This window comes from Salmo salar, chromosome ssa01 (assembly GCF_905237065.1).
Source record: "Salmo salar chromosome ssa01, Ssal_v3.1, whole genome shotgun sequence".
Lineage (NCBI taxonomy): Eukaryota > Metazoa > Chordata > Actinopteri > Salmoniformes > Salmonidae > Salmo > Salmo salar.
In genome coordinates this window covers 126,453,578-126,476,815 of record NC_059442.1, presented here as the reverse complement: position 1 = coordinate 126,476,815, position 23,238 = coordinate 126,453,578, and the positions used below count along the sequence as shown (strand labels likewise).

At 41.8% G+C, this 23,238-nt stretch overlaps 4 protein-coding genes across 5 annotated transcripts in view; 2 read left to right on the top strand and 2 right to left on the bottom strand.

The window, feature by feature from the left end:
• Positions 1 to 1,864, top strand: part of LOC106561807 (integrin alpha-2) — a 41,021-nt gene extending 39,157 nt beyond the window's left edge. Inside the window, exons 28-29 of the mRNA XM_014126056.2 lie at positions 190 to 306; positions 488 to 1,864. Coding sequence (XP_013981531.1) covers positions 190 to 306; positions 488 to 580 — 210 coding nt within the window. The 3' untranslated portion in view covers positions 581 to 1,864. The remainder of the gene's footprint in view (positions 1 to 189; positions 307 to 487) is intronic.
• Positions 1,612 to 4,722, bottom strand: LOC106561814 (molybdopterin synthase catalytic subunit). Its single transcript, XM_014126065.2, has 4 exons — positions 4,581 to 4,722; positions 3,265 to 3,418; positions 2,951 to 3,074; positions 1,612 to 2,037 (listed from the first exon to the last, which is right to left on the bottom strand). The coding sequence occupies exons 1-4, from the start codon at positions 4,699 to 4,701 to the stop codon at positions 1,978 to 1,980; spliced, it is 459 nt and encodes a 152-aa protein (XP_013981540.2). The 5' UTR covers positions 4,702 to 4,722; the 3' UTR covers positions 1,612 to 1,977.
• Positions 4,723 to 4,921: 199 nt separating this feature from the next.
• On the bottom strand, positions 4,922 to 5,563 carry mocs2 (molybdenum cofactor synthesis 2). Its single transcript, XM_045688457.1, has 3 exons — positions 5,418 to 5,563; positions 5,146 to 5,267; positions 4,922 to 5,054 (listed from the first exon to the last, which is right to left on the bottom strand). Exons 1-3 carry the CDS (start codon positions 5,427 to 5,429, stop codon positions 4,928 to 4,930), a joined length of 261 nt encoding a protein of 86 aa, XP_045544413.1. The 5' UTR covers positions 5,430 to 5,563; the 3' UTR covers positions 4,922 to 4,927.
• A 2,428-nt stretch (positions 5,564 to 7,991) lies between these two features.
• On the top strand, positions 7,992 to 15,425 carry LOC106561792 (follistatin-A). 2 transcript variants are annotated; one of them, XM_014126042.2, is made up of 6 exons: positions 7,992 to 8,189; positions 9,114 to 9,305; positions 9,577 to 9,795; positions 10,645 to 10,869; positions 12,625 to 12,855; positions 13,736 to 15,425. In XM_014126042.2, exons 1-6 carry the CDS (start codon positions 8,096 to 8,098, stop codon positions 13,750 to 13,752), a joined length of 978 nt encoding a protein of 325 aa, XP_013981517.1. In that variant the 5' UTR covers positions 7,992 to 8,095; the 3' UTR covers positions 13,753 to 15,425. The 2 variants fall into 2 exon arrangements, with proteins under 2 accessions (XP_013981517.1, XP_013981522.1); XM_014126047.2 differs by having other exon boundaries at positions 12,625 to 12,866; positions 14,022 to 15,425.
• Positions 15,426 to 23,238: the final 7,813 nt, after the last annotated feature.

Sequence of the window (23,238 nt, the reverse complement as noted above, 5' to 3'; positions counted from 1 at the left end):
ACCCAGAGAGAAGCTGTAAAAAAAGTGCCTTTGTTTTGTTGTTTTGTACAAGTTAACATCTACACTGCCCTCTCCTGGATCTGGGATGAACAGCATATTAACAGCTACAATACTTGTATTGCCTGACCGTTCGTTCGTAAGTGTGATACATCCCGTCTCCTGTCCTGTCCTGTCCTGTCCTGTCTGCAGGTTGGCGTCACCATCAGTAAACCAGGGGTGAAAGGAGAGGTGCCTGTAGGCGTTATTGCGGGCAGTGTGATTGGAGGCCTGCTTCTATTGGCTCTGGTCATTGGCCTGCTTTGGAAGGTACTGTATGCGCCAGTCTTTTGTCGACTTTACTGCTGTAAAACTCTCTTAACAGCAGATGCTCTGAGCTTATCCTACCAAGACCAAGAAGTACTACCATGTCATTTCTTACGTCTGTGTGCCTCGCTCTCTCCCTCCCTCTCTGTCTGTCTCTCTCTTTCTCTCTCTTCCTCTCCCCCAGTTTGGCTTCTTCCGGAGAAAGTACAAGCAGCTGATGCAGAACACTGAGGAGGATGAGGCAGAGACCGAGGTACTGGAGAACACAGCAGCGTGAGAACCAGGCACGGGAAAGAACCCATCTCGGAAACAACAATGTGCCTACAGACTGAGAACACATAATGACCAACGGACCACAACCACACACAAAACAATAACTGAACAAACATGAATTGTACATACATATTGAACCAAGGGCTTGTTAGTGGAAAGGGCTGTCTGGTTGGGTTGGTGGCTTTAAAATGGTTTTGGGTTGTGAAGTGAACGGAGTGTTTTGAGTGAGCAGAAAGACATTGACCCTCTGACCATCGAACACATCCAAACAAAGACCCCATTATGTCTGCCATCTTGGACCCTTTATAGGAAAGTAAATAATCTACGGTGCATTTTTACATGCTGAATTCATACTTGGGTACTGGTTGATTTTTGTTGAAATAATTGTTGCTTTTAAGTCATAGGCTTAGGCCTATTGTTGGATAAGAAGCTTGTGTATAGTCATTTGTCATATCTATGGATGTTACTGTGCAATGTACTGTGCAATTGGTTGGAAAGCACAGTAGTATATTATAAATAGCCTACGCATAAGAGATTATAGACAATCGGCATGGTTATCATATGTTGGCATGTGGCATTCTCAGTGTTTTACTTTGCAATGGGAGGGGTTTGACGTTATACTGATGCTGAGGCATCCTTTTTTTATTTGTGTACTTAATATGAACATTTTAACAGAATCCACAACCCTTCTTTCCTACTTTCACTGATGCACTTCCTGCCTCTGAGTATCTCAGTCACTGTTTTACAGAGACAACACTGTATAGTTACCCCAGCCATACAACTGTGAAGACACTGTCTTTAGAATATACACTGTATTCAGATCAGATTAATATAAAAATGGATGTATTTACTATTTGTAAAAAATGTTGTGATATCAGAGCAAAAGGCAGTTATTGAATGTGTAGAAAATGAGAATATTTATTGTGCGATTTAAATATGAATTATGTATCATTCAGATACATTATCATCAATTTAAAAAAAGTGTTTTACTTATTCCCTACATAGCAAAAGTATAAATACAATATTAGAAGCGGGTACTGGTTAATTTGTTTATTTGTAAAGTTACTGTATCGTGATTGAGAGAAAAGAGAAGCTCAGTGTAAGATACGCACAGTAGCAAAGACTAAACTCTGAGAGAATGTTCATGAGAAGAAATGTTGCACTGATATTTTTCCAGATATATTTTCAATGGGTACATGCCACTTCTTTCATGAACATTTTATAGCATTCAAAAGTTTGAAAGTACTGATGGTACATTTTATTTCATTAAAACTTTACGTAGATAAAAGGTGGGACTGACTTTATTTTTGTATTAGGGACCGCTTTAAAAAACTGATACAGTGTGTATTACCTAATATTTGGCATAAAAAAGCTCCTAGATGAGGTTACAAGTCAACTCTGTCATGTCCACTGGCACTCTTTGTTCTCTTTCCAACAGGACTCGTCAGCTTCATACACCTCCTACCAAAGACAGAAAACATCCCCCAGCATTAGCTTCCTGTGGAACTAATTGCAGTAACTCAAACTGTGTCTTCAGACAGGCTCTGCAGCCATGTGACTGAGTCACTTGACAATGATTAGTTTAGTTGTGGAAGTTCGCACAACTCTTTCTTAAAGTTAAACTTCGGGATTTTGGCAGTGAGGTATAGTAATTACATTGTTACTGCACAGGTATATGAGCAACTTAATTGAAAGTGTTTACTAAATGTATGTATGGGTACAATGTAGTATAGAATGGTCACAAGACATATGGTCATCATTGAAGGGACACTTCAGAATTTTGGCAACGAGTCAGATGATCTCATGGATACCATTTTTATGTCTCTGCATCCAGTATGAAGGAAGTTAGAGGTAGTTTTGCGAGCAAATGCTAACCAGTGTTAGCGCAATGACTGGAAGCCTATGGTATTCCCACAGGGGACCAGTACGGAGAAAAATAAATGTATGAAATGTATGCATTCACTACTGTAAGTCGCTCTGGATAAGAGCGTCTGATAAATGACTAAAATGTAAAATGTATCTACTAATATGCTAACAGTTACCATAGACTTCCAGTCATTGAGCTAACACTAGTTAGCAATCAACTTCCATCAAACTGCACACAGAGACATAAAAATGGTATCCACAAGTTCATCTGACTCTGGGAAGATAGATAAAGTACTTCATTGCCAAAATCCTGAAGTGTCCCTTCAATGATTACCATAAGTCTTGTGACCATTCTGTACTACATTGTACCCATACATACATTTAGTAAACACTTTAAAATAACAATAATGACTACGGAAACAACATTGTGTTCATGGAACATTTCAGTAATAACAATAGGAAACCTTTGCTTATCCGTCTCTAACCTACATGATCAGGTCCTGCTTACCTTCTTCCATATGGGCACGGTGCCTTTCAGGGTATCTATACAGTACTGCACTGCCTCCAGAGAGTCCCGTCGGTGAGGAGATGAGATGCCGATGATCACACTGGCCTCAGTCACAGGCACCACCCTGGGGAAAAAAAAGAAGAAATGTCTTATAGCATAGTTATCCTATAGTTAGTGTTACAGTTCCCCCACCCATAGTCCGACAGGTAGGTAGGTAGGTAGGTAGGTAGGTAGGTAGGTAGGTAGGTAGGTGGTAGGTAGGTAGGTAGGTAGGTAGGTAGGAAGGAAGGGAGTAAGAGATTTATGAATCTCACCCCAGTCGATGATGAACACAGATGTGCCTGACAGTCGGCCATCTTGCCCTGATGTCAGCGTATATCTTCCTGAGTTCTGATTCGGCCATGGGGATGTAGGCTTCATACTCCAGCTGCACCACTTTCATCCCTTCGAAACTGTTCCTCGTCGTCCCTGAAATAATGAATCACAATCATCACTGGCATTATGGCCTCAGCTTGGACTGAACATACTATGTGCCACAGCTCTGTGTTAGCCTGCTGAACTAAAATCTAGGCATTCATCGAACCACCTCCATTAAACATGTCAAATCAAATGTTATTGGTCACATGCACATGGTTAGCAGATGTTAATGCGAGTGTAGCAAAATGCTTGTGCTTCTAGTTCCGACCGCGCAGTAATATCTAACTAATCTAACAATTTCACAACAACTACCTTCAGCCTCCTGAGGTTGAAGGTGCACTGTTGCTCCTTCTTCACCACACTGTCTGTGTGGGTGGACCATTTCAGTTTGTCCGTGATGTGTACACTGAGGAACTTAAAACTTTCCACCTTCTCCACTACTGTCCCGTCGATGTGGATAGGGGGGTGCTCCCTCTGCTGTTTCCTGAAGTCCACGATCATCTCCTTTGTTTTACTGATGTTATTTTCCTGACACCACACTCCGAGGGCCCTCACCTCCTCCCTGTAGGCCGCCTCGTAGTTGTTGGTAATCACGCCTACCACTGTAGTGTCGTCTGCAAACTTGATGATTGAGTTGGAGGCGTGCATTGTTTCCTACCTTCACCACCTGGGGGCGGCCCGTCAGAAAGTCCAGGACCCAGTTGCACAGGGCGGGGTCGAGACCCAGGGTCTCGAGCTTAATGACGAGTTTGGAGGGTACTATGGTGTTAAATGCTGAGCTGTAATCGATGAACAGCATTCTTACATAGGTATTCCTCTTGTCCAGATGGGTTAGCGCAGTGTGATTGCGATTGCGTCGTCTGTGGACTTATTGGGGCAGTAAGCAAATTGGAGTGGGTCTAGTGTGTCAGGTAGGGTGGAGGTGATATGGTCCTTGGCTAGTCTCTCAAAGCACTTCGTGATGACGGAAGTGAGTGCTACGGGGCGGTAGTCGTTTAGCTCAGTTACCTTCGCTTTCTTAGGAACAATGGCGGCCCTCTTGAAGCATGTGGGGACAACAGACTGCGATCGGGATTGGTTGAATATGTCCGTAAACACACCAGCCAGCTGGTCTGCGCATACTCTGAGGACACGGCTAGGGATGCCGTCTGTTGTGATATAACAGTAGACATAAAACAGTAGTTGAGCTGAGCTGTGTGTAGTCCCTACCCACCTATGAAGATGGAGATGGCTCCACAGGAAGGGCAGGTGACAGAGTCGGACACTGTGTCCACAGAGAGTTTGTCATGTGTCAGTTTAACGAGATCCCTGGGATCCCCTTCCGCCTCAGCCATCTGGGTTAGGAACGAGGGATGAGGGATCTAAAAGAAGCAGACATTTGACATTAAATTGAAATTGGTGGAGATGGTGAAAAAGTAGTCGAATTTACCGCAGGGGACAAAAAGCTGAACCTAAAGGAAAAGTCATTCAAATGGTCAATACTACATATGCAATGTGAATTTGTCTTTCATGATTAAGCGAGTTAATGTTAATTCATTTTTTACCTAAATTATGTTTAATTTATCCTCCACTCAATGGCGGAATGACAGCAACCTCATCCCCGTCCCTAAGGCTCACACGCACGTCCCCAAGGGCCAGGTACTCCTGTCGCACAGCCAAAACAACTGAATCGCGCACAGCAGATAGTCTTGGGAATAAAGAAAATACATTACATTAATAAAGTAATGAGTTAAATTACTAGATATCTTCTAATTGAACTTGTAGGGTCTCGTATTTACCTGGGGTGTCTGCTGACAAGGTCTTGCCACAGCTCGACGGTCGTCAGTTCTGAGGCGACCCTGATCGTCTCTGATTTGAGTCCCGTCAACTCGGCACTTTTGGCGAAATAGAACACTGACACCTATTGAACACGTAAAAACACATGCACTGCTGTAGGCCTACCTTTGACAGATATGAAGACACTGACAGTTCAGATTAATATTGAAATAATTCTGCATCCCACTTGTTTCTTTTGGCAAATACAAACTCTTGAACCGTCAACTGCGCTTACCTCGGTAGTCATGAATTAAGTTGTATCCGCAACATTGATAAATTAATGTAGACTGCTATGTTACTACTGCAGGACTCCAGACCCGTAGACTACCAAGGGAGAATCTCAATTGCATCCTCCTGGCGTCCTCTCTCCTCGACTCCTTCTCAAAACCCATTGGATAAGATAGCCATAGATCCCGCCCCTCTGATCTTCTCCTCCAATGGGGTTTTGAGAAGGAGGCAGGAGCGAGACCGCGAGGTAAAATCAATTGAGATCTCCCATGCATATTTTCGTTACACTCACGCCTCCTTGCAGTCAGCTGACTAGAAGGCAGGAAATAGGAGGAGTGTACATTCACTCCAAAACTAACAGACAGGCCACCAGATGTCCCCATAACACATTACAAATGTAGGATAGACCCAAATAAACCGAAATGATGCCGTAAAGAAAATCTAAAACCACATTTTTTCCCCTATCATTCACAGCTGTTATGCCATACTCTCTACTTCGATGTCTCTCTGGTATTGCTATTTGAGGTTTAACCTATGCAAACTAGTATTAATATGTGTCGGTTTCAAAAGGTTATACATTTCAAATTAACCATTTAAAGGGGCAATCTTCAGTTGCCACATCCATTTTTGGACTTAGAAATTAATGACATGTACCTTGATGATATGATTCTTGAAGAATAGAACATATAAATGCCTCGTGAGCTTAGTTCAACTGTCGTACCCCATCAGAACCCACAATATAAGCTTGTTTACTCAAATGTTTGTAAACAAAGTAAATGTAAACGAACACTGTATAGCCTCAAATTAGGATTAATATAATGTTGATATCGATGTTGATATCATGGATGGAAAAAAGTAATTGCATCCATAGCAGCTGTCTCTTAATTTGAGAGTGGTTACATTTCTCCAGCCCCCATAGAAATATAAAGGTCATTTCCGATTGGGAAGAGATTCTCCATCGTTTACCTTGAATGCAAAGTGAGATGCCACCTGTTGACGCGTTGAGACATGGGGAAGAGCCATATACAAGCAACACTAAGGCTGTTCAGCAGGCAGCTAAACTTTTACGTTTATCTTTAAAAGCCTCTTTGGAGACGGGATTGGACAGCCTATATTTATATATTTGACCCCAGCGAGTGAGGGCCAAACAACTGTCCAATCTATTATTGGAATGGTGGTATTCTAACAGCTATTATTATCATCTGTTAGTCGCTATCTATCCACACTGCAATGGAGCACTTAAAAAGATTAACGCATCAAAACTGGAACTGAGGCCACAGCCTATGCATGGGGGTACTAGCCCACTGGAAAATAATTCTGCACATTCCAGTAACTCTATTTGCATTTGTATTTCTCGCTGGACATGAAATCACTCTTGTAATATTTTTTGTTGTTGCATCAAATGAATTTCAATGACAATTTAAAACTGAGCTGGTTGTATGACATTTTACTCAACACATCTTTTGAGCAAACAACAGCAAATGAGCTGTGAAACATATACGTCATATGGTGTTCAAGTATCTGTACAGTTCATGACACAGGTAGCCTACAATTTATGAAATCTGAATAAAAGGCTCGAGTCCCACCATAAAGCCTGCACGTTTTGGACTTCTAACCTCTTTTAAACCTTGTGTGTTTGAGCAACAGACTTCCGGGTTGTACCATTGGATTGGTATATTTATTCTACATCTGTCGATGTCAACCATTAGTCTGTGTGATTAACAGGGACTGAGCTAGAGCGGTGTTTGAGAGAGTCCCGAAGGCGCCGGTGTCTTGGTCTTTTTACAACAAAAAAATGTGTGTGGAGTCCGAATGGTTTGAGCTGCAAACAATTCAAATCTATTCATGAAAAGATGATACTCTCACTACCACATGTTTCGCTCTATGACGCTACGCAAGCGTGATTAGAAGGGGTGCTTCTACATAGAAGGTCACAGAAAGTCTTAGGACATAATGTCTATAATACTGTAATAAGCTCACTTGGTTGCTGTCACAAACTCAAACAAACTCACACACAGTTGTCACTGACTAGTTGGATATTCATTTCCCAGTGAGCTGGCAATTTCTGTACACATAGAATTCATATTCATTCATACTTTATTTTATCAGGTATTTGCTTTGTCAGACCTTATTTTTGTATTGACATTTGTACAACTCATGAATGCAACTATTTATATCAAATTGTTTTGTGTTCTACTTGTAGCCATGGTTGGTCCTGAAAAGAAAAAGGTAAAACACTTAATTGTGAGGCTAAATCTAAGGGCTGGACATGCAGATAAATGAAAGTCAGATAACTGAAAAGCCGATATTTTCTGGGATTTCGGGACTGATATTAATGCCCTCTCTGGTCAACATTGTGGTTTTGCCAATATCTATACGCACCACAACCGTCAATACTCCTGCCCCAAAGCAGTCTTTAATGCACGCTCAATATTGAGTTGCTCTTCAGTAGGCTACCTGATGAAGGGGAAGCTATTATAAAATATATCTCTCTCTCCACCCCCCACCAATTTGAAGACCGCCCACTTCAGATATTTTGCTTGAGGAGACCCCCTTAAAGATTTAAAAAGAGAGACGGAGTCGGACAGTTTGACAGTCACTCACTGAGGGTTGGCATTGCGTGCGCACAGACACAACTTCTCCGCTGCGCGTCTAGTCGCTCACGCCAGTCCGCCTTCTGTCCTCATGTTTAGGATGCTACAAACACCGCAGCTCCGCCAAGGCGTGATTGCGCTTTTCATGTGGTTCACTCACTTTATGGAGGACCACAAAGTCCAGGGTGAGTATGCTATGATTAATAATGTGATACGGCATAACTTTTTAAGGTCAAGTTGTAGGCGACATTGGTGCATCAGTCCATGGGAACCTTCATTCAACCTTGTGTCTTATTTCATACAAAATAGAAAGGCGACTGCATGGGTGTGTAACTTTGAGTTATATCTTTGTTTCTGACTTTCTGGACTGAATTCAGTTGTAGTTATGTACTTTCATGTTTTTTCCACTTCCAAATTAACACATTTTCTAAGAAAACGCGGTACCAAGCCCAGTAAAGGCATCTTTTAAATACGTCATAAGAACATATGGGTGATTTTGTATTAAACAATTGGTGATTGTGTCTAATGGAGTTCATGGCAAAATGTTATGCATCATAAAATGACGCGTGGGTAGTCTGAAGAAGGAATCTATTGCACATGGAGATTGGTCAACATGACTCCCTATACCTTTACAAGTGGGTCAATGTCCTACGAGCTGAGCTGAGACAGATGGACTGGTGAGTCCCAAGGAGGAGTTACGCGCGGCTCCTCTCGTGCGTCCTTTGGTGAAATCCCGCTGCGTTGGGATTTATTGGTCTTTACGCAACCAGACACATTTGGCACAGCCTGTATTGTAGAACTTTGCTCTAAACACACACACACACACACACACACACACACACACACACACACACACACACACACACACACACACACACACACACACACACACACACACACACACACACACACACACACACACACACACACACACACACACACACACATACTGTATATGTATCCATTTATACTTTTTTGTTTAGAGCAAAGTTCGAGGGTGGTATAGGGGGAAATGTGGTGTTGTTTAAGATGTAGCCTGCTCAAATAAGGCTCTAACCATTATACCTGTGATATGAGACGTTAATTGGACATGGGCTGTCTCTCTCCAGCCGGTAACTGCTGGTTGCAGCAGGGTAAGAACGGCCGGTGCCAGGTGCTCTACATGTCCGGGATGACCCGGGAGGACTGCTGCCGGAGTGGTCGTCTGGGCACGGCATGGACCGAGGAAGACGTGCCCAACAGCACGCTGTTCCGGTGGATGATCTTCAATGGAGGCGCGCCTAATTGCATACCTTGTAAAGGTGAGTGAAAGTGTGTGGTAATGATGAATGTCCTCATTGCAAGCGGTGCAACATTATTCTGAAACTTGGTGGAACTTCTTGCAGAAAACTCCAACATGTTATAAAGTGTGTGGCATGTAATGTTAAGTAATGACTCCCACATAGTATCCTGTAATAATGGGTTTTGATAAAGGCATTTGTCCTTATATCAGACGGACCCATTATGTATGATGACCGGTTCATCCATCCATCCATCCATCCAACCAACCATCCATCCATCCATCCATTTCAGAAACATGCGACAGCGTCGACTGTGGTCCTGGGAAGAGATGCAAGATGAACAAGAGGAACAAGCCTAGGTGTGTGTGTGCTCCAGACTGCTCCAACATCACAGGGCAGGGGTCCGTCTGTGGGTCCGATGGAAAGTCCTACAGGGACGAGTGTACCATGCTCAGGGCCCGATGCAGAAACCATCCCAACCTGGAGGTCCAGTACCACGGGCGCTGCCGCAGTAAGTCCCTCTCAGGATTAGGGTAGCAAAAATCTGGAAACTTTGCCAAAATTCTTACGTTTTCCAGAGACAGTATCCCTGTTGTAGGATCCCTCCCTGCTTATTCCCTCTTGATTCTGGGAATTTTTGGAAACGTTTCAGGAATTTTGCAACCCAGCCAGTTCATTTAAACAGGGTCAATTGAGGACATGCTCTCACTTTGAGTGAGGAACTTTCAGCCAGACTTAGCTTCCATTTCCAGTCTTTCACTTATATGTATTATTTCGGAAAACAATTGTCTGACTTGTGAGACTATACCAGGCTTAGGTTAAAAGACTGTTTTCCCATGTATGGCACAAGGGGCTTACTGTACTTACTGTGTATGACCTGGAGGCAGTAGACTAGGCATTACTAGGCTCACTGCCTAAATTGGGCCAGGACTCACTCACTGGTAGACGGTGCACACACACTTCAACGTGTGTGAGGCTGAGTATCAACTATTGTAGACTAGTGTATCAACCTGATTCACAGCACATGTTCTGGTGCGTGGGCATAGAAACAGCTGGTTTAGACAACTTTAGAGTGATGCAGGTCCAAAAAAAGACCAGAAGTGTGAGGCGGAGTCTGTCATCTGATTTCACACATAGGCTAAGTCAAACTTGGGCAGTAAGGAAAGCTTATATATTACTGCTCTATAGCAGCAAGGGAAAAACAAACATCACACGTGAGTGAATCCTCTGAGATTGGTGAAGTGAAATGATCTAATTGTGTGTAATTGAAGGGTTCACATGTCATGAACAGTGTCACATATGTCAGTCGTGCCTCTAAATGGTTCTGTCTGTGTGCGCGTGTGCGTGTTTCCATCCACAGAGACATGTCATGGAGTCCGCTGTCCCGGTAGCGCGTCGTGTGTCGTGGACCAGACGAATAACGCCTACTGTGTGACATGTAATCACCAGTGTCCAGAGGTGACGTCACCAGACCAGTACCTGTGTGGGAACGATGGTGTTGTTTACGCCAGCTCCTGCCACCTGAGGAGAGCCACGTGCATCTTGGGAAGGTCCATTGGTGTGGCCTACGAAGGGAAATGCATTGGTAAGTACTAGAGCGTCAATATGTGGAGTTGCATGTGAAGTTGATACATCGATTGTAGAATGGAGTTTCTGTACACTTACAGAACCAGTCAAAAGTTTGGACACACCTGCTCATTCAAGGGTTTTTCTTTATTTTGACAATTTTCTACATTGTAGAATAATAGTAAGAACATCAAAACAAGAAATAGCACATATTGAATCATGTAGTAACCAAAAAAGTATTAAACAAATCAAAATATATTTTATATTTGAGATTCTTCAATGTAGCCACCTTTGCCTTGATGACAGCTTTGCACACTCTTGGCATTCTCTCAACCAGCTTCATGAGGTAGTCACCTGGAATGCATTTCAATTAACAGGTATGCCTTGTTAAAAGTTAATTAGTGGAATTTCTTTCCTTCAAAATGCGTTTGAGCCAATCAGTCGACAGTCAGTCATTACTTTAAGACAAGATGGTCAGTCAATCCGGAGTCACAAAAAACCTTCAAGCGCTATTATGAAACTGGCTCTCATGAGGACCGCCACAGGAAAGGAAGACAAAGAGTTACCTCTGCTGCAGCCCAAATAAATGCTTCACAGAGTTCAAGTAACAGATACATTTCAACATCAACTGTTCAGAGGAGACTGTGTGAATCAGTCCTTCATGGTCGACTTGCTGTAAAGAAACCACTACCAAAGGATTCCAGTAATAAGAAGAGACTTGCTTGAGCCAAGAAACACGAGCAATGGACATTAGACCGGTGGAAATCTGTCCTTTGGTCTGATGAGTCCAAATTTGAGATTTTTGGTTCTAACCGCCATGTCTTTGTGAGACATAGAGTAGATGAACGGATGATCTCCACATGTGTGGTTCCCACCGTGAAGCATGGAGGAGGAAGTGTGATGGTGTAGAGGTGTTTTGCTGGTGACTCTGTCTGTGATTTATTTAGAATTCAAGGCACACTTAACCAGCATGGCTACCACAGCATTCTGCAGTGATACACCATCCCATCTGGTTTGCGCTTAGTGGGACTATCATTTGTTTTTCAACAGGACAATGACCCAACACACCTCCAGGCTGTATAAGGGCTATTTGACCAAGAAGGAGAGTGATGGAGTGCTGCATCAGATGACCTGGCCTCCACAATCACCCAATCTCAACCCAATTGAGATGGTTTGGGATGAGTTGGACCGCAGAGTGAAGGAAAAGCAGCCAACAAGTGCTCAGCATATGTGGAAACTCCTTCAAGACTGTTGGAGAAGCATTCCAGGTGAAGCTGGTTGAGAGAAGGCCAAGAGTGTGCAAAGCTGTCATCAAGGCAAAGGGTGGCTATTTGAAGAATATAAAATCTAAAATATATTTAGATTTGTTTGACACTCTTTTGGTTACCACATGATTCCATATGTGTTATTTCATAGTTTTGATGTCTTTACTATTATTCAACATTGTAGATAATAGTAAAAAAATACTTGAATGAGTAGGTGTGTCCAAACTTTTGACTTGTACTGTAGATCGATGAAGATTTTAGTGCTTTGATGTGCCAAGCTTTCGGTCACAAAGACCTTTGTCAGATTATACTGGAGTAGTAGGTCTACTAAGCATCAGAAAATGTGTCTGTTCTGTCCGTTCTAATTCACACAGGCAGGGCACTAAGTCTATTGGCGCCATCACCAGAATCATGCTGTCTGTTTGAGTCAGAAATGGATCTGCACTGGCCTGGGCCTGTGAGGAAGTGTAACAATAGTGTCTGATGTTCTCTGTGTGTCTCCTCTCCAGACGCCAGGTCATGTGAGGACATTGTGTGTCGGGGAGCAAAGAGTTGTCTGTGGGATGAAGCGAGTGGCCGCGGACGCTGCTCCGTGTGTGACGAAGCGTGTCCAGATAGTCGGCAAGCCGAGAGTGTGTGCGCCAGTGACAACAACACCTACCCCAGCGAGTGTTCCATGAGGCAGGCCGCCTGTGCTCAGCAGCGCCTCCTGGAGGTCAAACACTCAGGATCCTGCAACTGTAAGTATACGGTTGCATTTGAAATAGCACCCTATTCTCTATGTAGTGCACTACTTTCGACCAGAGCGACGCATCCACTGAGAACTTAGGAGAAAGTGGCTCCAACTCCAATACATGCGTTTCCCCAGTCAGTTTACCCAAATGTTTACCCAAAGTTTACCCAAGGTCATCATTGAGGGGAAAATCCTAAGTGACATCAATGCATGACTAAGTTAACATTTTACTTAAGTGGAAGTTAGGATGAAAAATAACTCCAACCCATCCCTCATCGTATTTTCACAATGTGATGTTATGTTAAAGTTGTCTTAGTGTGCTGATTGTGGCAAAGTCACTTGCACAAAAATAACTTGCTTGTACAAGTATGATAATTCAGTCTTTATCTCTCTCTGTGGAAGAAATGAGCCTGGGGATGAGGTTAGATACAATGTATAGGCAAACCTTATGACCGACCACCTCATAAAGTGACTGTTATTCTATTGTTCCCGTGATGTTTGATTAATTCAAAACATGGATGAATGTCTCTCAGTGTATCCTTCCTATAATTACCACAATGCCTTGTATTTCTCCTGTAAACAGTAAACAGTAATGTTGCTGTGATTAAATGATTTCAGCATGTGGATTATGAGGACTGGGTTTTGGATGGGTTGTTTTTTGGATGGGGTTTTGACTACATCTGCCTGTGGATGTTTGTTTTGAAGATAAATATTTTTAAAGGGCAAATACCACACTAACAGGGTGGTCCTTTGCAGAAATGAGATAGGTCCCAGTCCCGTCTTGTGCATCAGCTGAAAGCAGAGTTTCACAATACAGAAATTAAGTTGTATTATATTGTATTGTAAGGATGAGTATATGAGCTCTGTTCTGTTCTCTCTATTTCCAGGTTTAAACCAGATTTAAACCACTGAGCCAACTAAACCCTCATACACCACCGTGACCACCACTGCCCTGCCCAGCCCATCCAACACCCCAGCGTCTCAGCCTCCCAGGACCCAGCTTCTGTTATAACCAGAATCACCTTGCTTCATGTCCCGTACGGGAGAAGAAGACTGCCACCGAATCAAGTCAATGAAAAGAAGCTAAATGTTGCAGTGAGATTCTGTGCTGTTGTTATGTCCACTGACGCAACAGCAAGTGGACCGTTTGCTCTTCCATATATCCACCATCAGATACGGAACTTTGAGGAAGAGGAGGATGAAGAAGAGGAGGAAAAAGAGCAGGAATACTAAGGTTTTCTCAATCAATACGTCCTCCAACACAGACCGGATGATAAACATTCATAATAGCTGAACAGTATTTCAGTTCAGCCACAGAATACTGTTCATACTGTACATAAAGTGTATGATTATTTATTGTCCTGAGCCCAGTTTCCCAAATGCATCTTAAGGCTAAGATCCTATGGTTCTAACCATGAACTTAGCCTTAAGATGCTTTTGGGAAACCGGACCTAGGAAGAGAAAAGGAACTAAGCAATCGTATATTTCACAACTTCTGTGTGTTGTTTACTTGTATGTATTTATATATTTTGTTTATTATTATTTATACATTTACAGTGTCAGTCTGTCTTACTGTATACCCTTTGTCTCTTGCATTTTATCCAAAGAGAAAGTGTATTATTTATTTGAGGTGCAATGCTACCCACATTGATGTTCTTCTCATGTAAACTCCTGTAACGCAATTCTCTATCTGAGCTGTACACATCTGCTTGTCGTGGGCAAAGATTTGGATTTTTCCCATTTTACCGTGTTCCTCCATTGTGAAATGTTGGCTAGCTAGTTGTGTGTGTTCCAGTCTATTTTATTGCTAACTTTTTGCTCACTGATGTATATACCCTTGTGAGAGAAAGGCCCTGGTTTTGTTTACAACTCAAAGCTGACCAAAATGGCTTTGTCTAGTTTTTGTTGAACAAAAGTTACCCATCCTAGTCCCAGTACAGTGCATACCAATACTTTTAGTCAATTGTCTCTTTCCCTTCAGAAATGTAATATCTTTTGTGCATTATGGGGAAGAGGATGGAGAATACTGTGACTGAAACAATGTATGTATTATGTTTTATACAACATCTGAATAGGAATAATTTCATTTTTTCATTTTTGAGTTGACAATATTTTTGTTTTTCATATTTCATAATATGCCATTGATACTCTTGTACACTTTGAATTGCCAATGTTTTTAAGTGCGGTCAATCATTGAATTGATATCACTCCCTCTGAGCCAAGTAAATGCAATTTACCACACAATGTTCATCACATACAAAATATCAAACTTAAGCATGTTGTATTTCCTCACACTTTGGGGGATATTCATATGACTTAACTGCTGCGGTAAATTTACTACCTGTTTGTCCAAAACAGAAATCTGTTTTCAGAAGATAGCAGCTGCTAAATTTACAGTGGGGATAAATATCGATGAATTAACCTTGGTCTATTTTGTTATATTATGTTGAATAGAGATTCAGTCATAAATATATAGTTTTGTATTTTTTATGTGAATGTTAAATGTATATAATAGCTATGATGATGATATTTGTACAGGGCAAGAGAGTAAAGAATAAAATCATTTTTTCCCTCAAACTTTTTGCGCTTTGTCTACCATTTACACACACGACACAAAGCAAATACCTACTTTTCCTCTCCTGTGTACTCAATCCAGTCCAGTATTCTACATCATCATCATCAGATTTGCATTAATACAATCACAGCCAGAAAGTCAGTCAGTCATTTTCTCTCCTCAGTGCTCCATGTGCTCCTCCTCAGTCCTCAACTACCTGAGAGTTGTCTGTTACTTGTGCTGAAGGACCACATAGATAGATACTGTATTTATGTATTTATCTCCATGTGCAGGACAGAACTGTGTCACTCAGTCACAGCCATATTTAAACCGGTAGATAAAACTTGTGGCTGATCGACTGAAGCTTGTTCGGCATCGTTTCCCCAGCCGTGTGAAAAGCTGACTAAGCTTCTGTGCTAAGTTGTTGTGTTTGGTCTCTCTCTCTCTCTCTCTCTCTCTCTCTCAGTGTGTGTGTGTGTGTGTGTGTGTGTGTGTGTGTGTGTGTGTGTGTGTGTGTGTGTGTGTGTGTGTGTGTGTGTGTGTGTGTGTGTGTGTGTGTGTGTGTGTGTGTGTGTGTGAGAGAGAGAGAGAGAGAGAGAGAGAGAGAGATCGGGGGGATCAGGGTCCAGCAGACATGAACCAGCCCAGCAGCTCTCCTCCTCTCCATCCCTCTCCCTGCTCTGCCTTGGATCTGAACCCGAGACTCTCATCTAATCACATTTCAGCAGCAGTAAATGCGATCCTAATCGTACTGTGTGTGCCGTGACTGGTCCTTGTCTGTCGTTTTTGGAAAATGCTGCCTGGGCCTGGGAGTCCACACTGCTAATATAACAACATTATGGAAATGCTGATGCGACAGTCTGAGCCGAGGCTGAGCTGAGTGGGAGCATTTCCCATGGTGGCATCAGAGGTGAGGTTACTCTCTCTCTTCTCTCCTGTCCTGACCTTGGCATAGCATGAAAGACAAAACCTGGAAGGTTGCACTGAGAACCAGTGACTCATCACTAAAGTTACTTTCATAGATTATAAAGTCCTAGAAATTATCATAAACATATTTATATGGGGACTTCTATTTGGATTGTGCATACAGTAGACATTGTAAAAGGATTGCAGAATATCATGCCTGTTTTTAATAGGAGAAGAGGACATTTTGAGGGAGGGAGGGAGGGAGGGCGCGAGATAGAGAGGGGAGAAAGAGAGGCAGACAGAGAAAGAGACAGATAGCCAGAGAGACAGACAGGCATAGAGACAGAATAGAGGGAACCAATGACTCAAAAAAGGAGGTGTTGCGGAAGTTTCATACGAAAAGTGTTAGACGGTAACAGTGCTTGACGGGGTGCTCAAAGTGCTGCCCACACACAATGCCGTCTGCCAGAAACTGGGGACCTTTTTGGACTAGTCTAGTTAGACGGGCCGGATGAGTGTGTTATATGAATCCTTTCCTCTTTCCTGTTCACAGACAGACCCCTGTAGCCCTGACAGACAGACCCAACCGGACACGCTATAGACCCCTGCCGAGCTCCTCTTAGGAGTTCAATAGAAACGTGTGAAAATGTGTAGCTGTCTGTGGAAAAGGACTGTATCAGTCAGTCACAGCAGGTCCCCGCAGGGCAGGGGGCTGGCTGGGATCTGGGAGCACATCACAGCACAGAGTGTACGCTACCACTTATACACTCTGAAAAAGAAATGAACTAACACTGGGGATCTATTGAAATTGAAACAGTACTGTCCCACTGGGCACACACTGGTTGAATCAACGCAATTTGTCGACGTATTGTGAAATGGAATCAATGCGCGAATACACTGGATTTGAAAAAGTAATCAACTAGTACTGTTTTCATCTAATTTCAACCAGCGTTGTAAACATTGAAATTAGGGTAAAACTTCAACTTAATACTTTGACTTAACCTGACTAACAGGTTGTTACATCAATTTAATTTCAACATAATCATCAGATGTACACTATCGTTAAAAAGTTTGGGGTCACTAAGAAATGTCCTCGTTTTTGTCACGCGCTGATCTGTTTCCCCTGTCTCTGTGCTTGTCTCCACCCACCTCCAGGTGTCGCCCATCTTCCCCATTATTCCCTGTATATTTATACCTGCGTTTTCTGTCTGTCTGTGCCAGTTTGTCTTGTTTGCCAAGTCAACCAGCGGTTCTCTCTCTCAGCTCCTGCTTTTCCCCTGTCTCTCTTTTTCCTCGTCCTCCTGGTTTTGACCCTTGCCTGTCCTGACGCTGAGCCTGCCTGCCTGCCGTCCTGTGCCTTTGCCCCTACTCTGGATTACCGACCTCTGCCTGACCTGACCCTGGGCCTGCCTGCTGTCCTGTACCTTGGCCCCACTACTCTGGATTATCGACCCCTGCCTGCCTTGACCTGTCGTTTGCCTGCTGAGGTTGTTACAATAAACATTGTTACTTCAACACAGTCTGCACTTCGGTCTTAGCTGAAACCTGAGTTTTTTTTTAAAGAAAAGCACATATTTTGTCCATTATAATAACATAAAATTGATCAGAAATACAGTGTAGACATTTAATGTTATAAATGACTATTGCAGCTGGAAACGGCTGATTTTTTATGGAATATCTACATAGGAGTACAGAGGCCCATTATCAGCAACCATCACTCCTGTGTTCCAATGGCACGTTGTGTTAGCTAATCAAAGTTCATTTTAAAAGGCTAATTAATCATTAGAAAACCCTTTTGAAATTATGTTAGCACAGCTATAAACTGTTCTGATTAAAGAAGCAATAAAACTGGCCTTTAGACTAGTTGAGTATCTGGAGCATCAGCATTTGTGGGTTCGATTACAGGCTCAAAATAGCCAGATACAAAGACTTTCTTCTGAAACTCGTCAGTATTCTTGTTCTGAGAAATGAAGGCTATTCCATGCGAGAAATTGCCAAGAAACTGAAGATCTCGTACAACGCTGTGTACTACTCCCTTCACAGAACAGCACAAACTGTCTCTAACCAGAATAGAAAGAGGAGTGGGAGGCCCCGGTGCACAACTGAGCAAGAGGACAAGTACATTAGTGTCTAGTTTGAGAAACAGACGCCTCACAAGTCCTCAACTGGCAGCATCATTAAATAGTACCCGCAAAACACCAGTCTCAACGTCAACAGTGAAGTAAAGGCGACTCCGGGATGTTGGCCTTCTACATTTTACATTTTAGTCATTTAGCAGACGCTCTTATCCAGAGCGACTTACAGTAGTGAATGCATACATTTCATACAATTTCATACATTTTTTTTTGCTGGCCCCCCGTGGGAATCGAACCCACAACCCTGGCGTTGCAAACACCATGCTCTACCAACTGAGCTACAGGGAAGGCTGTAGGCAGAGTTCCTCTGTCCAGTATCTATTATTTTGTCCATCTTTGTAACGCTCCTCTTCGTCAGAAGATATAGAGAAATCTCTGTCGGAAAAGGTGGACCAATACGCAGCGGGTTGAGTGCTCATCTTTATATTTATTAAACAACGTGAACACGAAAAACAAGAAAATCAGAAACGACAGGTACAGTTTAGCAGGCTAACATAAAGCAGCAGTGCTAACGAAACAACCCACAAACCCAGATGACAAACACACTCCTAATATTTGACTCCCAATCAGGAACAACGATAACCAGCTGTCTCTGATCGGGAGCCACACAGACCAACATAGAAACAGACATCCCAGAACACACATACACAGACTTCTTCTGCCACGTCCTGACCAAAATACTACACAACTACTCCCTCTGCTGGTCAGGACGTGACAATCTTAATCTTTTATTTTTATTGGCCAGTCTGAGATATGGCTTTGTCTTTGCAACTCTGCCTCCAGCTGTGCTAACATAATTGCAAAAGGGTTTTCTAATGATCAATTAGACTTTTAAAATGATAAACTTGGATTAGCTAACACAATGTGCCATTGGAACACAGGAGTGATGGTTGCTGATAATGGGCCTCTGTACACCCATGTAGATATTCCATAAAAAATCTGCCGGTTCCAGCTACAATAGTCATTTGCAACATTAACAATGTCTACACTGTATTTCTGTTCGATTTGATGTTATTTTAATGGACAAAAAAAATGTGCTTTTCTTTCAAAAACAAGGACATTTCTAAGTAACCCCAAACTTTTGAACGGTAGTGTATATGTTAAAATTGCAATAAAAATTCCACGTAGAAATGTTAAAATCCTATATTCAATATACTGTACATTGGATGGTGGAATTTCATATTTGAGTAGACATATTTTATTTGACCTTGTGTCAATGTTGATAGTAAAATGGTATGTTTGAATCACTGTCATTGTTTCAGCGTAATGCTATCAGCCGAAATAAAGATAAATATTAAGTAAAATGAGAAGCCACAGTCCAACGAGTTCTACTTGAACAGTGACTCCTACTGGTATCTGAGGGGTAATACACTCTTCCTGCTTATGTTTCTAAACAATGTGTGTTCGTTTCAGCTGAGCTATCATCCCACCACATTTAGACATTGATCAGGTTCCATACTTATTTGCGTTGACAACCTAAATAGCACTGAATAGTTGAAAGTAAGTCCTTTAACTTTTCTTACACAAGCTGTATGTGAAAGTCAATTCGGCGTGAGGTTGGGTTGATGTAGGCTACATTGACATCTGATTTGCCCAATTGGACACCATCAACTCAAAGGGAAGCTAGGTATAATGTCATTCATCCATGGTTTGATTTGATCTTTGGAAGTTAAGTAGTTAGCATTAGCCCTTAGGATTCCAAATTCATTATATTAGTAATATCATTTTAGCTTTGGATATTGTCTTGTATATGGTTGGTTGATTTCAAATTTAATATACAAGTTATTAATATTATGGATTCACCTCTCAATCTCCACCAAAACTCTAACTTGAAGAATAGGACTAAATCAAATCAAACTTTATTTGAAGCGCATTTAAAGTTTGATTTGATTTAGTGCTGTTCTTTAACTTTAATGTTTGGTTGAGATGGAGACGTGAATGCAACAAATCAAGCATTAATTTGTAAACAAACTGGATATTGAATTATGAATGCAACCAAATATCAACAATTGAAGGAGGTGTATCTTCTGCTTGGATAGTGAATATTATGAATAACATATATAAAAGACAATGTCCAAAAGTAAAAGTGTATTATTAATATCATGAATTTGCATTATATTTATAGGGTTAATGTTAACTACCTCTTGACTTCCAAAGTTCCAATCAACTATGGATGAATGACAATATACCTAGCTTCACGTTGAAATGATGGTGTCCTTTGGGCAAATCAGATGTCAATGTAGCTTACATAAAGCCAACCTTACTCCAAATAAACTTTCACATACAACTTGTGGAAGAAAATTTTGAGGACTTACTTTCAACCAGTTAATGGATTTTAGGTAGTCTACGCAAATGAGTATGGAAGCTAAATGTGTTGACATGAAGTCAATGTTCAGGCAAGAATTGGTGGACTATGGCTTCACATTTTACACCAATATACCTCTTTATTTAGATTGATGGCATGACGTTGAAATAGTGACGTTTATAATAGTGAAGACATCAAAACTATGAAATAACACATATGGAATCATGTATTAACGAAAAAAAAAAGTGTTAAACAAATCAAACTACATTTCATATTTGAGATTCTTCAAAGTAGCCACCCTTTGCCTTGATGACAGCTTTACACACCCTTGGCATTCTCTCAAAAAGCTTCATCTGGTAGTCCTCTGGAATACATTTCAATTAACAGGAGTGCCTTGTTAAAAGTTAATGTGTAGAATTTCTTTCCTTCTTAATGCAATTGAGCCAATCAGTTGTGTTGTGATAAGGTAGGAGTGGTATACAGAAGATAGCCCTATTTGGTAAAAGACCAAGTCCATATTATGGAAAGAACAGCTCAAATAAGCAAAGAGAAACGACAGTCCATCATTACTTTAAGACATGAAGGTCAGTCAATACGGAACATTTCAAGAACTTTGAAAGTTTCTTCAAATGCAGTCACAAAAACTGTCAAGCGCTATGAAGAAACTAGCTGTCATGAGGACCACCACAGGAAAGGAAGACCCAGAGTCACCTCTGCTGCAAAGGATACGTTCATTAGAGTTACCAGCCTCAGAAATTGCAGCCCAAATAAATGCTTCTAAGAGTTCAAGTAACAGACACATCTCAACATCAACTGTTCAGAGGAGACTGTGTGAATCAGGCCTTCATGGTTGAATTTCTGCGAAGAAACCACTACTAAAGGTCACTAATAAGAAGAAGAGACTTGCTTGGGCCAAGAAACATGAGCAATGGACATTAGAACAGTGGAAATCTGTCCTTTGGTCTGATGAGTCCAAATTTGAGATTTTTGGTTCCAACCGTCGTGTCTTGGTGAGACGACGAGAGTAGGTGAACGGATGATGTCCGCATGTGTGGTTCCCTCCATGAAGCATGGAGGAGGAGGTGTGATGGTGTGGGGGTGCTTTGATGGTGACACTGCCTGTGATTTATTTAGAATTCAAGGCACACTTAACCAGCATGGCTACCACAGCATTCTGCAGCGATACGCCATCCCATCTGGTTTGTGCTTAGTGGGACTATCATTTGTTTTTCAACAGGACAATGACCCAACACACCTCCAGGCTGTATAAGGGCTATTTGACCAAGCAGGAGAGTGATGGAGTGCTGCATCCGATGACCTAGCCTCCACAATCATCCGACCTCAACCCAATTGAGATGGTTTGGGATGAGTTGGACCGCAGAGTGAAGGAAAAGCAGCCAACAAGTGCTCAGCATATGTGGGAACTCCTTTAAGACTGTTGGAAAAGCATTCCAGGTGAAGCTGGTTAAGAGAATGCCAAGAGTGTGCAAAACTGTCATCAAGGCAAAGGGTAGATACTTCTAAGAATCTAAAATCTAAAGTATATTTAGATTTGTTTGACACTTTTTTGGTTACTACATGATTCTATATGTGTTATTTCATAGTTTGATGTCTTCATTATTATTCTACAATGTAGAAAATAGTAAAAATAAAGAAAAACCCTTGAATGAGTAGGTGTGTTCAAACTTTTGACTGGTACTGTAGTTCTGATGAATATGTTGAAATTAGATTTATGTAACAACCTGTTAGTCCGGTTAACCTGTTGGGGGTAGGGGGCAGTATTTACACGGCCGGATAAAAAACGTACCCGATTTAATCTGGTTATTACTACTGCCCAGAAACTAGAATATGCATATAATTATTGGCTTTGGATAGAAAACACCCTAAAGTTTCTAAAACTGTTTGAATGGTGTCTGTGAGTATAACAGAACTCATATGGCAGGCAAAAACCTGAGAAGATTCCTTACAGGAAGTGCCTTCTCTGACCATTCCTTGAGCTTCTTGTCTCTGTTTATTGAAGACTGAGGATCTTTGCTGTAACGTGACACTTCCTACGGCTCCCATAGGCTCTCAGAGCCCGGGAAAAAGCTGAATGATATCGAGGCAGCCCCAGGCTGAAACACATTAGCGCTTTTGGCAAGTGGCCGATCAGAGGACAATGGGCTTAGGCGCGTGCACGAGTCGACCCCATGCTTTATTTTCTTTCGTCTTTTTACCTAAACGCAGATTCCCGGTCGGAATATTATCGCTTTTTTACGAGAAAAATGGCATAAAAATTGATTTTAAACAGCGGTTGACATGCTTCGAAGTACGGTTATGGAATATTTCGATTTTTTTTGTCACGAAATGCGTCGCGCTCGTCACCCTTCTTTACCATTCGGATAGTGTCTTGAACGCACGAACAAAACGCCGCTATTTGGATATAACTATGGATTATTTTGAACCAAACCAACATTTGTTATTGAAGTAGAAGTCCTGGGAGTGCATTCT